The sequence below is a fragment of the Scyliorhinus canicula genome, chromosome 2 (assembly GCF_902713615.1).
Source record: "Scyliorhinus canicula chromosome 2, sScyCan1.1, whole genome shotgun sequence".
Taxonomy (NCBI): Eukaryota; Metazoa; Chordata; class Chondrichthyes; order Carcharhiniformes; family Scyliorhinidae; genus Scyliorhinus; species Scyliorhinus canicula.
Genome location: NC_052147.1, coordinates 126,831,710 through 126,848,405, shown reverse-complemented (window position 1 = coordinate 126,848,405; position 16,696 = coordinate 126,831,710). Strand labels below are relative to the sequence as shown.

At 48.8% G+C, this 16,696-nt stretch overlaps 1 protein-coding gene across 1 annotated transcript in view; it reads left to right on the top strand.

Annotated features, from left to right (window-relative positions):
- Nucleotides 1-16,696, top strand: part of prkd1 (protein kinase D1) — a 419,619-nt gene that overhangs the window by 174,972 nt on the left and 227,951 nt on the right. The window contains exon 2 of the mRNA XM_038786278.1: nt 13,632-13,770. Within this exon, the coding sequence (XP_038642206.1) occupies nt 13,632-13,770 (139 nt within the window). The remainder of the gene's footprint in view (nt 1-13,631; nt 13,771-16,696) is intronic.

The following is a 16,696-nucleotide window of genomic DNA, read 5'->3' as shown; positions in this document are numbered from 1 at the left end:
CCTGTGGGTGTCTCCCTATCACAGAGGCCCCTGTGGGGTGTCTCCCTATCACAGATGCCCCTGTGGGTGTCTCTCTATCACAGAGGTCCCTGTGGGTGTCTCTCTATCACAGAGGCCCCTGTGGGTGTCTCTCTATCACAGAGGTCCATGTGGGTGTCTCTCTATCACAGAGGTCCATGTGGGTGTATCTCTATCACAGAGGTCCCTATGGGTGTCTCCCTATCACAGAGGTACATGTGGGTGCCTCCCTATCACAGAGGTCCATGTGGGTGTCTCTCTATCACAGAGGTCCATGTGGGTGTCTCCCTATCACAGAGGCCCCTGTGGGTGTCTCCCTATCACAGAGGTCCATGTGGGTGTCTCTCTATCACAGAGGTCCATGTGGGTGTCTCTCTATCACAGAGGTCCCTGTGGGTGTCTCTCTATCACAGAGGTCCATGTGGGTGTCTCTCTATCACAGAGGTCCATGTGGGTGTCTCCCTATCACAGAGGTCCCTGTGGGTGCCTCCCTATCACAGAGGTCCATGTGGGTGTCTGCCTATCACAGAGGCCCCTGTGGGTGCTTCCCTATCACAGGGGTCCCTGTGGGTGCCTCCCTATCACAGAGGCCCCTGTGGGTGCTTCCCTATCACAGGGGTCCCTGTGGGTGCCTCTCTATCACAGAGGCCCCTGTGGGTGTCTCCCTATCACAGAGGCCCCTGTGGATGTCTGCCTATCACAGGGGTCTCTGTGACGGGTCGCCACACATTCCACAGTCCACCTGGGTGAAACATAAAACATTAAGTGCAGAAGGAGGCCATTCAGCCCATCGAGTCTGCACCGACCCACTTAAGTCCTCACTTCCACCCTATCCCCGTAACCCAATAACCTGGGGGGAGGTGGGGTGAGGATCATGACACGTGTACCATAGGGACACTGCAACTCAGCGGGGGCTCACTTGGTTGCCCTATGCTGACCTCCACCTCATTGACTGCCCTCTCTTCGGGCCCACCAACTCGGTCCAGTGCCCGCTGCTCCATGGTGGTCAGGGACCACAGGTCCGGCAGTCCCCTTCTCTCTCTCTCTCTTCTCTCTCTATCTGGCGGCAGGGGGAGGGGGCGGAGACAGAACATGCCCAGTGTTAGTGTGTGGGCAGCTGGTGTCCTTTGTGGCCAGTGGGGGTGGGGTCGGATTGGGGTTACTGGGTGTGGCACTGAGGTTGGTGCTCAGGGCACAGTGATGCCTATTCACCCTGGCTGCCCTGAGGAGGTTGTGCAGCTTTTTCCTGCACTGCAGTCTAATCCTGGTGGTGGAGCCCACGATGCTCACTGCCTGGTGTATGGTGGCTGGTGGCAACCTCCTTCCCACCCTGCGGAACAGAATGGCTTGCTTCTCCTCCATGGCGTCCAGGGTCTCAAGTACTGAATCTGCAAACCGGGCTGCTATCTTGTTGGCTGGGATGAGTGTGTGTGGGGAGGCTTGTCAACCTCTCGAGTGGCAATCCCGACCGCGGCGAATTGGACAGCGGTTGTTATTAGAATCGCTCGAGTTCCACATGGCGCCGGTGCTAGCCCATTAACATGGATTGTTCTGCGACCAGCGGCAATTTAGTTGTCGCAGAAGTCCAACGATTCAAACTTGTCATCAGTACTTAGGGTGGGATTTACCATTCCCTGGTGCCAATATCGTAATCAGTGATTGGGTGGAGAATCCCTTCCGACGCTTGACACCGGTTTTCTCTCCTCCATCTCCTCGGAAATGGCGTCATCGCATCGGGACCCGCACGATGTTGGGGCAGCGTTAGCGCGTCACTTAAAGGCCCTCCCCTGATGCTCCGCCCCCGATGGGCTAAGTTCCCGACCGCGCGGGAGATGTGTGATCTCAGCGGTCGGGAACCCGGCGTGGCGGCTGCGGACTGTGTCCAGCGCCACCTCAGTCGACCGGGGGCCAGGCTGCTGGCCAGGTGGGGCTTCCACGAGGGCTGGGGGGACTGGTGAAGTGGCTAGGGGGGCAATATTTGGCAGATTGGATCCGCGCACGGCCAGTGCCATGATTTACAGTGCGACCGCAGCAGGCCGTCGCGTGCGAATGTGCTACCACAGACCCGTCCATTCTCCAGCCCTTAGTCTCAGAAACAGAGAATACTGCCGATTGTTCATTCTTGTTGAAGTGAGGGATTTCAATAATTCCGGCGGTTTTCTGATTGAGTTGGGAAATTTACCAGTGGTGTGAAATTAAGGAGCTGCTTTTTCAACGTTCCTACATAAGAGCTAAAAGTAGGCCACTTGGCCCAGCGAACCAACTTGTTATTACACTAATATCGTGGCTAATATGATTATGATTTTAAGTTCGCTTTCCAGTCTGCCCCCACATAACCTTAGCTTCGTATCGATCAAAAATCTATCCAACTCAGTCTTGAATATATTCAATGACCCAACTTCTACTGTCCTTTGGAGAAGAGAATTGCAAAGATTTATGACCCTCAGAGAGTAGAAATTCCTCCTCACCTCCATCTTAAATGGGAGACTCATTAGTTTGAAACTGTCTGGTAATTCCAGATTCTCCTACAATGGGTATATCCTCCCAGCATACACCCTGCCCTCCCCTCAGGGGGCTGTACTGGCAGAGAGTGTGCACACTTACCACTGCATATTTGTCTATTAATTAATATGTTCAATTTAGGATGTTACTCTTGTGGGTTTGTTTTCAAACTTCTAAGTGTTAATGACTTCAACTAATAAGTGCTCTCTAAAGCTTGCAGTACAACATCAATTTTCCACAGCAATAAAGTTTGTTGTCGTTACAACTTGTGCCGTTTCTGTGTGAATGGTTAATCAACTTGGTTTTCTTCCTGAATGTCTGTGAGTTGCATCTGGGAATGTTGACAAAATCTCCAGGGTCTGATCATCATATGAGTCTTTCAAATATGGATTGAAGTGTAGAACAGGAAACGACTGTGAGCATCAGAAATTATTGGCATTTTGTTCCAAAAATAGTTAAGTTTATTTTAACTGTCATAAACATTTGTAATCAAAGTAATGTTTTAGGTTGGTTTTCTTTGCTGAACTTGAAAAAAACCCTTTTTGAGCCACTGGGTGAATTGTTGCTCCATCCACATATTACAAAAAAAGGCAACTTTGTTTTTAAATGTCAATTTAAGTAAATATGCATTGGACAGTATGGCAAACCTTTTCAAATTTTACATTGTTTCTAACAAAGACGCAGCAGACGTGCTTGTGCGTGGTTGTTCTGCCAAGTAGGGAAACAGTGTTCAGTCAGGAAAGAGCCATAGGTACTGCTGTCATGACAACTGCACCACAACACTTGATGCTGTCATGATGACCTTGATGCTCTGTTCTTTATTCCTACATAAAGTGACTAGTCCTTATTACAAGTGTAAAGCAAAATCTATGTCAAGTACAGGAAGACATTCTTTGTTCTGAAATACGTGAAAACCAACTGCAATCTGTGATGCATTCATTCATCAAATTAGCTGCCAAATCGTGTGTTGATTCTGTTACTTTGCTGTTCTTTGCTACTTTAACATAATGCAAAAAAAAGTAATTGAACATTTTACATTTTTTAAATTTCCACCAATTAAAACCTGAAAGATTGAGACTGCACACTTGGAGTAGTTAATTTTCAGTGCCAGAGAGGATCATTGGCAGTCATTAACACTGTTAAAAGGGCACTTAGACTGGAATGGACAGGTCTTAACTTTCTGTAGCAAGCTTAATTTGTATCTACAGGACAAATACAATAACGTTACACCATTCACTCCATTTCATTAATGAGCTGATCAGCAAGCTGCTATTGTTACAAAGAATGTAACCTGGATATTTGAGTCTGTCATTGCCTGAAATTGCTGTAGCATTTGCTTGTAAATAACATAAAGCACTAAACATAAAGCCTCGCTGTTATTTTGACAACAAATTCTGGTTTATTAATTAGCATTTATATTGGTAAATATGAAAAATCATTATCAGATGACGAATGATGATGCTAATAGTTGGAATTTCTTGCGGAAGCCCTCGTGGAATTATGATGTAACAGTGATAGTTTTCCCCCCAAGTAATTTGTGGTTAGTTCATGACAATTGTGCGCTATGATGTCACAACATAGGAATTTCCTTGTTTGTTTGTGCTGCTCCTGAGTAGCGTGTGGAAAAACTCCATTTAGCTCATTGACAAGGCCCCACCCTAATATAAATAGGCCAGTAAATGCTGGTTTCCAACAATTATACAGCATCTGTACTCATTCTGAATAACCAGATATTTAAATCCACAACTTCAGGCCCAGCAAGTACCGAAGTTACCATTTGTGGTTTGTACATTTAAAAACATTCCTCACTGAGACCGGCCTTGTATTTTCTGTATTTTGAATGCTTCTGCGTGGCATCAGATATTGTTTGGTTAAAGAAAGAAAAGCTTCCACAACTGCATTTTCTTTTTTTTTTTTTTTTTTTATAAATTTAGATTACCCAATTATTTTTTCTATTAAGGGGCAATTTAGCGTGGCCAATCCACCTACTCTGCACATTTTTGGGTTGTGGGGGCGAAACCCACGCAGACACGGGGAGAATGTGCAAACTCCACACGGACAGTGACCCAGAGCCGGGATCGAACCTGGGACCTCAGCGCCGTGAGGCGGTTGTGCTAACCACTAGGCCACCGTGCTGCCCTCACAACTGCATTTTCTTAAACATGCCGGATTTTTAAAACTTTTGATGGGCTAAGGTGTTTACATTTTATTAAGATCAGTAAGTTAAAGAGCGACATAAAGAAGGTGGTGTCTTTTTTTCAGCCCTGATTGTTTTTTTAGACTTCCACTTTTTTAATGCTGGTATTTACATTCTGATGTGAGTTAACGGGAAATTTCAGATTAATTGCTGTCAGCAAGATCAGTGTAAATTCAGTCCAACATCCTCCAGTGGGATTGAAGAAATTGAAAGCCAATAATTCTGCCACTTCCAAAATAGTTCAAACCATTTTGCCCATGGCCATGGAAGCAGTTTTTGTCACTGGCACCTAATTTAAAGACCAAATGTGCGTTGGGTTAGGAAATAAATCTGCCAAGGTGAAATCTGACTGCCTGACAAAAGGCTTGACTTGTCCAAATACCACACAATTATATCAAATTCTCAAAGGAACATATTGGAGCAAACCGCTTTCCTATTATTCAAATGTGTTAATGGTGTACAGTTTTACATTTTAATTCATTTTCGTTTTCTCGTACTCGACAAAGCACTTAACAAAATAGAGCTTGAAATATGATTAAATGTAGGTAAAATGAATAGAGCAAGACCTGCCAATCACTCTTTGCCCTTCAGACATAGACATTCTCCATTATCGCTGTGGAATTTATAATGAAAATGTCAAAGCAAGAAGACAAGATGCTAATTTCAAATGGAACTGAATTATATCTGTGTGTCCTGGTCCAATTATTCATTGCTCACTAATCTCACTTCACCTGAAGACTACGCTTGGTCTTGACTTTCTTTTTGCAATTTCATGGGAGATCAACAAGTAAGGACATAACTGTGAGATGTACTTAATGAAGACTTTCTGTGGCATACGATATGTTTGCACATATGTCCCTTGCTGAATAACTTGCATACCTGTGCCCCATATCTTGACACCATTATTTCTTCTCTTCAATCCCCACCTTTCAACACTTTCCCACCGTTCGTAATTTTTCCGGGCGTTGGCAAGTAGACCTCCATGCTTGTGTTTAAATTGCTCTCCACAGAACTCGATTTTACCCCAGTGAACAGCAGAATGAGCGGTGTGCAGAATTGCAGCTGCCTCTACCCATTGCTGTCGAACACACTCTGACATAACATTACTTGGCTATGGTATAATTGAGGCATAAGGGAAGCAGATCATCAGTAATAGGCCAGTGTTACTTTTTTATTCCCTGCGTGAGACTAAAATGTTTCAGCAGGTCATGGCTGTTGGCAAGTAAGTGTCAGATGCTGAGTAAAAATAAACCCATGTTTCAAGCAGTAGAATGTATTTTTGTACAGTGCTGCACATTGATTATAAATGGATGAATGAATACTTAATATTATCTGTTTACATCGAGTCTTAGAGCTGCAATTTCACACCAGCTCTGTGATTTGCTAGTGAAGCAGATTTTGTACAATGGCTGTAATCCCAAAAACAGTGTGATACCACATTTTTAAGGAACCACTTTTGACAGTAACAAATGGCACCACGTGGTCTGGTTTTACACTGCTGCTGACATAGTTCTTGGGAGGCCAAATTCAACCATGAGGACAAAGAAAAACAAACATTCATAAAAAATATGAACCATGTTCTGCGTATGGAAGTGCGGTGTAACAAATAACTAAAAACTAATGGCAAAATCTTCCGATCAATTTTGGAATCCCTGTTCCCCGCTCTGATCAGTCAAATAAAAGGCCCAGTTTGCCCTCCTCCACTACTTCTTGCCAATCCTCTGATGAAAGAACCTACAGAATCGACTCCGCGGAGGAAACCTCAGGTGGAGCCACTTGGGAGAATCTGTACAGAAGCCATGCCCCCTTTTTATGGCATTAGCTGCAAAGGGAGATCGGGTTATGAAGCCGGTTTTGTGGGGAGCCTGGTGGCGGAGGCTAGCCAGGTTGGGTCGGGGTGAGTTGGGGAGTCGGGGGGTATTGGGTGAGAGAGGCTAGTCAGGTATGGTTTGGTGGGGGGGGGGGGGGGGGGGGGGGAGAGGACAGTTGTACAGTTTAAAAAAAAAAAATTTTTACTGAGATTTTCACAAAATATCAAAATTAGAAAATATCAACAAGGAAACAGTATTAACAACAACAACAAAAAAGAAAAACACACTAACCCCCAAAGCCAAACCCCCCCCCCCCCCCCCCCCCCCCCCCCAGTAACTACAAAAAGAAGAAACAGATAAGCACCCGGCATATTCAATAAACACATATTCACATTTCTCCCTTCCCCTGAAACAGCCCCCGGGTTGCTGCTGCTGCCGGCCTATTTCCCTACCGTTCTGCCAGGAAGTCAAGGAAAGGCTGCCACCGCCTAAAAAACCCCTGTACCGATCCCCTCAGGGCAAATTTCACGCTCTCCAATTTGATGAACCCCGCCATATCAGAAATCCAGGCCTCCACTCTTGGAAGCCTCGCATCCTTCCATTGAAGCAAAATCCTCCACCAGGCTACTAGGGACGCAAAGGCCAGAACATCGGCCTCTTTTGCCTCCTGCACTCCCGGCTCCACTGCAACCCCAAAAATTGCGAGTCCCCAGCCTGGCTTGACCCTGGATCCTACCACCCTCGATACCGTCCTTGCTACCCCTTCCAAAATTCCCCCAGCGCTGGGCATGCCCAGAACATATGGGCATGGTTCGCTGGGCTCCCCGAGCCCCTAGCACACCTGTCATTTCCTTTTGGTGAGCGAAGCAGGAGAGGCTCTTAACAGATCGGGGACCGTTTTGTCTGACTGTCCCGATCTCTGCCCCCACCCTGCTCCCTTCAGCCTCCAACCGCTCCTCCTCCACTCTCCCTTGAGGAGGCCTCCTGGAACACCCTGTCAGCCCCCTTAAGCTGGTAAAGCCCCTCCTCGGGCCGGAGCCCTGACAGTGCCAACCTGGAACCTGGGCACCCTGGAAGTGTCCCTGCCTGCCTGGCAGTGCTACCTAGGCACCCTGCCAGTGCCAGACTGGCACTTCCATGGTGCCCAGATGGCACTGCCAGGGTGCCAGGCTGGCAATGCCAAGGTGCCTGCATGCCAGAGGGAATGCCAATGTGCCACCCTGCATTGTCCCATAACACTCGAGAGCCCCCAATGGGATGGGAGACCCCCCACCCCCTCCGCAGCAGGTGCCATTACAACTGGTTAACATTTGTTTTTTTTGTTTTTTTCATTCCACCCTAAAAGCCAACGTGCAGAGTGGACAGGCCAAACCCTTAATCCATCTTATTGCTTTCTCCAAAAAACAATTCAAATTAAACCAAATTCATGGGCCGGGATTCTCCAATCCCGCGGCCAAATTCTGACGCCGACGTGAAAAGCGGCGCGAGCCACTCCGACGTCAACGGGCCTCAAGTGTCAGGTTTTCACCCCTTCCTAGTACAGCGCAGGAGTGGTGTCCGCAGCTCCAGCGCCCGAAATCCGCCACGGCCGGCGCGAGTCCGCACATGTGTGCCACGGCCGGCGCGAGACCGCACATGTGTGCCACGGCCGGCGCGAGTCCGCACATGTGTGCCACGGCCGGTGCGAGTCCGCGCATGTGTGCCACGGCCGGCGCGAGTCCGCGCATGCATGTGGGTTCCCATCTCCGCGCCAGCCCCCGGGCAATATGGCAGAGCCCGAGGGTCCTGGTGCGGAGGAACATAGGCCCCCCCACGGAACTAGCCCGCCTGCCGATTTGTAGGTCCCGATCGCGGGCCAGGCCACCTTGGAGGACCTCCTCCCCCAGGGTTGGATCCCCCCCCGCCCCCCCCCCCCCCCCCCCCCCCCGCCCCACACCAGGATGGACTCCGCAGCCAGAACTCCGAGGTCCCACTTGGTGGGATGATATGTAACCCACACCAGTGGGACTCGGCACGCACTCGACCCGTCGAGGCCTGGAGAATCGCCGGGGGGGTGGTGGGCTTTCAATGGCCCCTGACCGGCGAGGCATGGATCCTGCGGGCACCCGAGAATCGGCGGGCCGGCGTCGTGGAAGCGATTCTCGTGCCCCCCACCTGCCGATTCTCCGACCCTGGCATGGGAGAATCCCGGCCATGGTCTCCACAAGAGAGACACACAGGATCCAAGCTGACAATAAAAGACATTTTACTGACTGGCCATGTTTACCGTGGCGCCAATCAAAATCGTGGTCAGCACCCATATGCCCGTGGCATATGGAGACCAGCCCACGTGCCTACCATTGGTGGTTGTCCGAGGCAACGGGCCCAATCTATTGGGGTATGATTGGCGAAGTGTGTGCCAGATGTACCCCCGTGGACTGGATGGGTGCTGCCCAAGTTCCCGTCGGTTTTCGCCGAAGGCCTTGGGGCCATTAAAAAAGCTATGGCAACGATAAATGTGGAGAAAAACACTCAGTAACTGTATTCCCACACCCTCCATGTGCCGTATGCACTTTGCGCTAAGGTAGACCAGGAATTCGACCATTTGAAGCAGCTGGGGAATATTCGCCCTGTCCACTATGCCGATTGGACCATGTGCATGGTCCTCATGTTGAAGCCGGATGGATCGGTGCGACTCTATGGGAACCATAAAATGATCGTGAACCAGGTATCCCACCTTGACCGTTACCCTGACCATCGGATCGAGGATCTGTATTCATGGCTCAGCATCGGAAAATCGTTCACTCAGCTGGACGTGACCAATGCGCACTTGCAGCTGGTGCTCAAGCCAAGTTCCCAGAAATACGTGACGATCAATACCCAACGGGGATGGTACGAGTATATGTGGTTGCCGTTTGGGGTATTCTTGGCTTGTGTGATATTTCAGAGGGTTATGGAGAACATCTTGCGAGGGTTGCCGAAGGTGGCCGTCTACCTGGACGATGTTCTCATCACCGGGACCTCGCATCAGGAACACGTAGAGAACCTAACCGAGATCCTCGAGCGGTTTGCTCAGGCCGGGGTCTGTCTAGGCAGAGAGAAGTGTGTTTTCCACGCGCCGGTGATCATGTATCTCGTCTTCATCCAGTGGACGAAAAGGTGCATTCACCAGGCCCCCATCCCTTCCGAGCAAACAGAATTCCGCCCTTTCCTCAGCCTGGTGAACTATTAGGGGAAGTTCATACCCAGGAGTGGAACTGGGGGTCCCCCCCCCCCAGAGGAATTCCTTACCCATTTCGACCCGGACAACTCCTCCTGCTCACGTGCGATGCCTCATGGGTCGGGGAGGTCCAGGCGCACCACATGCCTGGAGGCTCGGAGCAAACTATAGCTTTTGCGTCCCACACGCTGGCTGACGCCGAGCGGAACTACATCCGGATAGAGAAGGAAGACCTGGCAGTGGTGCTCACGGTGTGGAAATTCCACCAGCACGTTTATACCAGTTTACACCGGTTTATACCAGTCACAAGCCCCTGCTGGCGTTATTTAAAGATCGGATGATTCCGCCGATCACATCTGCCTGGGTTCAATGGTGGGCCCTGCTGCTGATGGCCTACAAACACACTATGGAACATTGCATGGGCACAAAAATCCTGAATGCAAATGCATTGAGCCACTTGCCTCTACCCATGAAGCCGCCGGCTCCCGCCCAGCCACGGAGGTGTTAGCCGCTCTCCATTTCACGGACATTTTGCCAATAATGGCAGCTCATATCAGAGAATGGACTCCGACCAACCCCAAGTTGTTGAGGGTCCGACATATGGTCCAATACCCAGCCTCCACTGGGCTAGCCGAACGAGCAGTACAAACGTTCAAGAGAGCCATGAAAAAGATAACCTCGGGTTCGCATGAAACGTGGTTGCCGCAATTTCTTTTCAGTTATCGTACGATGCCTTACGCCACAACCGGCATCGCACCGGCAGAGTCACTCATTGGGTGCCAACTCCGGGTGTGTCTCAGCTTCATCCTCCCCAACGTCGGGACATGGGTCCGTCAGCGGCATGACCGCTCAGAGACAGACTCTCGCCGCCGCCCATGGGCGCGCACCTTAATGACAGGTGATGCAGTTTATGTGAGGAACTTTGGAATCGGAGCCACATGGATCCCTGGCATAGTCCTCCACACGTCGGGGCCAGTCTCCTACGTGGTCTAAGTGAAGGGGGCAGAGACATACTGCCACCTGGACCACTTACGATGATGTGACTAGGAACCACCAGCACATGGCTTGGAGGCCCCACGCAGGGCCCAGACACTGTCCCCCGTATAGCCAAGGAAGAGCCTCATGACAGTGGGGGACCTGGATCGCAGCCGCCCCTTCTGCCTCCTGTTGATCATCGAGACTCCGGGGGGGGGACTTGTGGTGCCCGTGGACCCAGCCAATGACGACACGTAGGCAGCGAGTCGGATTCTGGTATGGACATTGGACTGCCTGGCGACGATACGTTGGCACCACTTGTACCAGCAGCTTTACTGGCTGGGCCACGCCGGCTGCGACGTACTTCGTGGAAGCGGCCGTTTCTGGTATGATACACACCTCCAGGACTGACTGTACCGGCCCTGGAACTCCGTTTGCAACCCAAGTGACCACGGGATCCTCCACCTGAGGACATGGGCATTTCTCTTGGGGGCGGGGGGGGGGGGGGGGGGGGGGGGGTTGGTGTTACGGTCCCCTAGAGGGACAGAGCTACATAATATCCACTTCCCCTCCTACACACCTGAGAATGAGCTACGGTGTCAGTGCATTAAGACTTCTGCTGGGTTCAATGGTGCACCTGAAATGAAAAATGAAATGAAATGAAAATCGCTTATTGTCACAAGTAGGCTTCAATGAAGTTACTTTGAAAAGCCTAGTCGCCACATTCCGGCGCCTGTTCAGGGAGGCTGGTACAGGAATTGAACCGTGCTGCTGGCTTGCTTTAAAAGCCAGCTATTTAGCCCAGTGTGCTAAGCCAGCCCCTTGAGGTGTGCATCCAGTTGTTGATCCAGAGACTGGAAGATCTGGACCAATTGTACCCCTTTAACATTTGTACATACTCTCTCTTGTCAGGCACCATTCCCGTAAGCGACTGTTGGTGGCCAAGGACTTCCATGTGTTGGGCCATGGCTGCGCTTGGCAAGATACTGCATTGGTTTGCCATTGTCTGCAGGTTCTGGCTGACCAGGAGATTCTCATTCTTACCACCTGCGTTAAGGATTTGCAGGTTGCCAATCAACTTGCTTTGGCTGCGCTTATGAACACACCTTCCATAGACATCAACTCCTGGAATGGGACTTAAACCCTAAGCTTCTGGCTCCAAGGCAATGTTACTCAAACCTGTTACACAAACCTGTTCATATATGACCGGATCCAAACTGGATTGGTCACTAAAACATTATCATCTCTCATGACTATTTCCTCCATTATGCCACATGCAAACATAAGTTTGGCCATTCATTTGGTTTTGGTTGTCTTTGTTTAAGCCATTTTTTTTTTGTCAGCTTTTGACAATTATTTTATGTAACGAGAACACTGCGCCATTCCTGAACGTTTAAACAACATTTGAATATAGCTGATGGAGTTTCATTTATTCTGGAATATTTAAGAACATCAAACATGTTTAGCATCCTCTAACTATCTGTGGTTAAAGTTTCTTTCTCCTGTGAACTTCCTCCTATGAATTTTCTCCAATGAACATAGAACATAGAACATAGAACAGTACAGCACAGAACAGGCCCTTCGGCCCTCAATGTTGTGCCGAGCCATGATCACCCTACTCAAACCCACGTATCCACCCTATACCCGTAACCCAACAACCCCCCCTTAACCTTACTTTAATTAGGACACTACGGGCAATTTAGCATGGCCAATCCACCTAACCCGCACATCTTTGGACTGTGGGAGGAAACCGGAGCACCCGGAGGAAACCCACGCACACAGGGGGAGGATGTGCAGACTCCACACAGACAGTGACCCAGCCGGGAATCGAACCTGGGACCCTGGAGCTGTGAAGCATTTATGCTAACCACCATGGAAAATTCCAAACATAACATGACCAATTGCTTTTTAAGATAGGTACATATGATAAAAATAGATGTTTGTTTCACTTACAAACAAACACTTTAAAGTTTATAATAATTGTTCGGTATAGCATATGTTACACTTTTAATGTACAAAAGAAACAGAAAGGAACTACAGCCATAGCTGATTAGTTGAAATGTCAATGAGCCAATCAGTTGAAAACTTACTTTCCAGAGATCTGTCACCAATTATTCTCAAATCTTAAGATTTGTCCTGGATCTCCTCAATGTTTATTCATTCAATGTATGGTGTACCTTGCAGTTAACTTGGAGAAATTCTACATGTGTTCTGTCAGTACATATTAAATATGGTCTGAAAAGAACGGGAGCAATTTGAATGCTAAGTACAACAATGGTCAAGGGAATTAATTCGTTCTCCAGCCTTTTTGCTTTGGGATTTGTGAGGCTTTGTCCAGGACAGCTGACAGCCTGAACTGTAATAGGTGCAGGCCAGGGTAGTTATTCAAATGAGACAGGAGGAGGCATTCCTGATGTTCCCACCACATTTGAGGCATCTCATAGAAGCAGAGAGGCCGTAATACCTTTTGGCCCTGCAGATAAATCAATTTTTTGCTTCCTCGGGTAACAGTGGACCGGTGATTGGCTGGAGATCTTTTGTCTCCTGTTTTAGGAACGCAACCAGAATCCCGTGGGAGCAGACTCAACGAAATGACCCTGCCCACAAATTTCAGGTGTACTGGGGAGGTAGAGGAGGCTGGGCAGGATTTGTTCCCAGAAAATTATCCCCAGTTTCTCAGGAGGCACTATCACGGGTATCCAGATAGTTATATTACCTGTTATTTATTAACATACAGGGTAACTGACCAATGAATAATTCTGTTTACCTGTAATTAGACTACACCTATATTACTGTGTAACAAAAATGCTGATATAGTGAGTAGGTTTTTGAAGGTTTCAGTTTTATCATGTTGTTTAATGCCAATTTAATGTTCTTTCACACTATTATATCTGACGAATTATTCATATTTTAATCTCTTTATTCTCAGTTTCCTGAATGTGGATTCTACGGGATGTACGATAAAATCCTTTTGTTTCGACATGAAGCCAACTCCGAAAACATCCTACAGTTGGTGAAGGCTGCAACTGATATTCAAGAGGGAGACTTGATTGAAGTTGTCCTCTCAGGTAATATGTAACATACATGTATCTATCCTCTCCCAGTAATGTGATTATATAACATAACCTGATTTCAATTTAATAAAACTGGCACTGAGATTGCCACAGATAACGTTCTGAATTACTAATAACCCTCCCACTTCCCCAACTGTAGCTTCCATTGTTTTTAAATGGCTCCAACGTTTTTTTGCCTCCACTATTCTAACCTGATCTTTTATTAAATATGCTTCCCTTAGTTTGCAATAAGATAGATGAATTATTAGTGCATAGGGATAAATGGTTTAGATCTAATCGCCATGATATAGTCATGGTTACAAAGCAACCAAAGTTAAGAAATAAATATTCCCAGGGTACATAACATTTTGAAAAAAAAACAAATGGAAGATGTGGAAGTCCTGATAGTGAAGAATAACATTAGTGATCAAGGATCCTGGGCGGAATTCTCTGTTAATGGGGCTATGTCCCCAAAGCCTGCGAGAAAACGGGCGCGTATCACTCTGGACTTTCCTGGAGAAATGACAGAGTGATTCTCCATTTTGAAGGGGGCTTGCAGGGCCTTGGAGCATGCCACGTAGCTCCAGCTACCGATACAGGACCCTGCAATTCCAGTCGTGGGTCCGCGCATGCTCGCGGCGGCCCCATGCAACATGGCGGACCCATACGGCAAGCCGGCCCTGACAATATATAACTTCCCCCAGATTGCAGACGTATGGGGTCATGTCTTCCATTTAAAATTGCTGCTGGCACTGATTCCACACCCTCAACACTGATACCACCACCGGACTTGTGGAGTACCTGGCCTGGCGAGAACGGAAGGGCGCCATCATAGTGCCCGCAAACTGGTCCATAACACAGGGCTGTCTCCATTTGCCCCCACACTGACCGCTCCTCCGCTGCCCATTTCCTAACCATTGTAATGTTTGCTGCCCAAGTCTTGCAAGTTCGGCAATGCTAATTCCACCCCCCCTCCCCACCGTCAATCTTTCTCCAAGAACGCTCTCCTAGCCCGCTGAGCCATATGAACCTCGAAATCATCCCATTAACCTTCCTAAAAAACAAGTTGGGCACAAAGACCGGGAGGTTCTGAAACACAAACAAAAACTTTGGCACACCGTCATCGTTACCGTCTGGACCTGACAGGCAGCACATTCCGCCTTTTAAACTCCAACTTCATTCCCTCCACCAACCGCGCCAAAATCAACCTTTGCAGTTGGGCCCCCTCCGTGCCACTTGTATCCCAAGATAACAAAAACTCATCCCTAACAACCGAAGCAGCAACCCCCCAATCTCAGCCCCTGCCTCTGGGCATTATTTGGGATATCTGTCTTTTCCTCATATTGAATTTATATCCTGAAAAGAGACCAAACTGCCCCAAAATTCACCGCATCCACCCCCTAGAGACCCCAAGTTCCATTGCCAAGGGCTCAATTGCCAGGACAAAGAGCAGTGGGAAGAGCGGACATCCCTGACTCGTCCGGCACGGCACGGTAGCACAGTGATTAGCACTGTTGCTTCACAGCTCCAGGGTCCCAGGTTCGATTCCCGGTTTGGGTCATTGTCTGTGCGGAGTCTGCATGTTCTCCCCGTGTCTACGTGGGTTTCCTCCGGGTGCTCCGGTTTCCTTCCACAGTCCAAAGATGTGCAGGCTAGGTTGTTTGGCCATGATAAATTGCCCTTAGTGTCCTAAAAAGGTTAGGTAGGGTTGCTGGGTTACGGGGATAGGATGAAAGGGTGTGGCCTTAGGTAGGATGTTTTTTCCAAAGGCAGGTGCAGACTCGATGAGCTGAATGGCCTCCTTCTGCACTGTAAATTCTAATTCTGTGTCCCCCAGTGCAATCCAAGCACTCCAAGCTGACCCTGTTAGTCTGAACACTCGCCTTATACAACAGCCGAACCCAGATTCATGAAACATAGAATCCTACCAGCGCAAAACGAGGCTTTGCACCGACCCTTGGAAAGAACACCCTACTTAAGCCCACACCTCAACCCTATCTCCGTAACCCAGTAACCCTTCCTCCCCTTTTGAAAACGAAGGGCAATCTAGCATGGCCAATCCATCTAACCTGGACATGGGGCAACACAGTGTCACAGTGGTTAGCACTGTTGCCTCACAGCACCAGGGACCTCGGACGACAGTGTGGAGTTTGCACATTCTTCCCGTGTCTCCGTGGGTTTTTCCCGTGTGCTCCAGTTTCCTCCCATAGTCCAAAGATGTGCTTGTTAGGTGGATTAAAAATGTAGGGTTACAGAGATGGGAAGGGGGATTGGGCCTAGGTTGGGTTACTCTTTCGGAGAGTTGGTGCAGACATGATGTGCCGAATGGCTCCCTTCTGCAATGTGAGGATTCTATAATTCTATGATCTTTGGACTATGGGAGGAAGCCTGAGAATATGGAGGAAACGTGCGCAGACACGGGGAGAAAGTGAAAACTCCACACAGTCACCCGAGGCCGGAATTGAACCCGGGTCCCTGGAGCTGTGAGGCAGCAGTGTTAACCACCGTGCCGCCCTGAATCGCTGCCTGAACGCAAACAGCCTTAGCACCGTGAATAAGTATGTCCACTTCACCTGATCGAAAGCTTTCTCTACGTCCATCGCCATGAACACTTCTCGCCCCTCTGAGGGCATCATAATGACATTCAGTAACCTACGGACATTCAAAGAAAGTTGCCACCCCTTCACAAATCCCATCTGGTCCTCACCTATCACCCCCGGCACACAATCCTTTGTTCGTGTTGCCAGTACCTTCACCAACAGCCTTGCATCTACAACAGCGAAATTAGGCGGTACGATCCACACTGCCTTGTCTTTATTTATAATGTGCAATATTGAAGCCTGAGACAACATCGGGGAGGGGGGGGGGGGGGGGGGGCTTTCCCCTTACTATTGACGCATTATGCATCTCGACTAACAGGGGCCCCAACTCCAACCCAAAC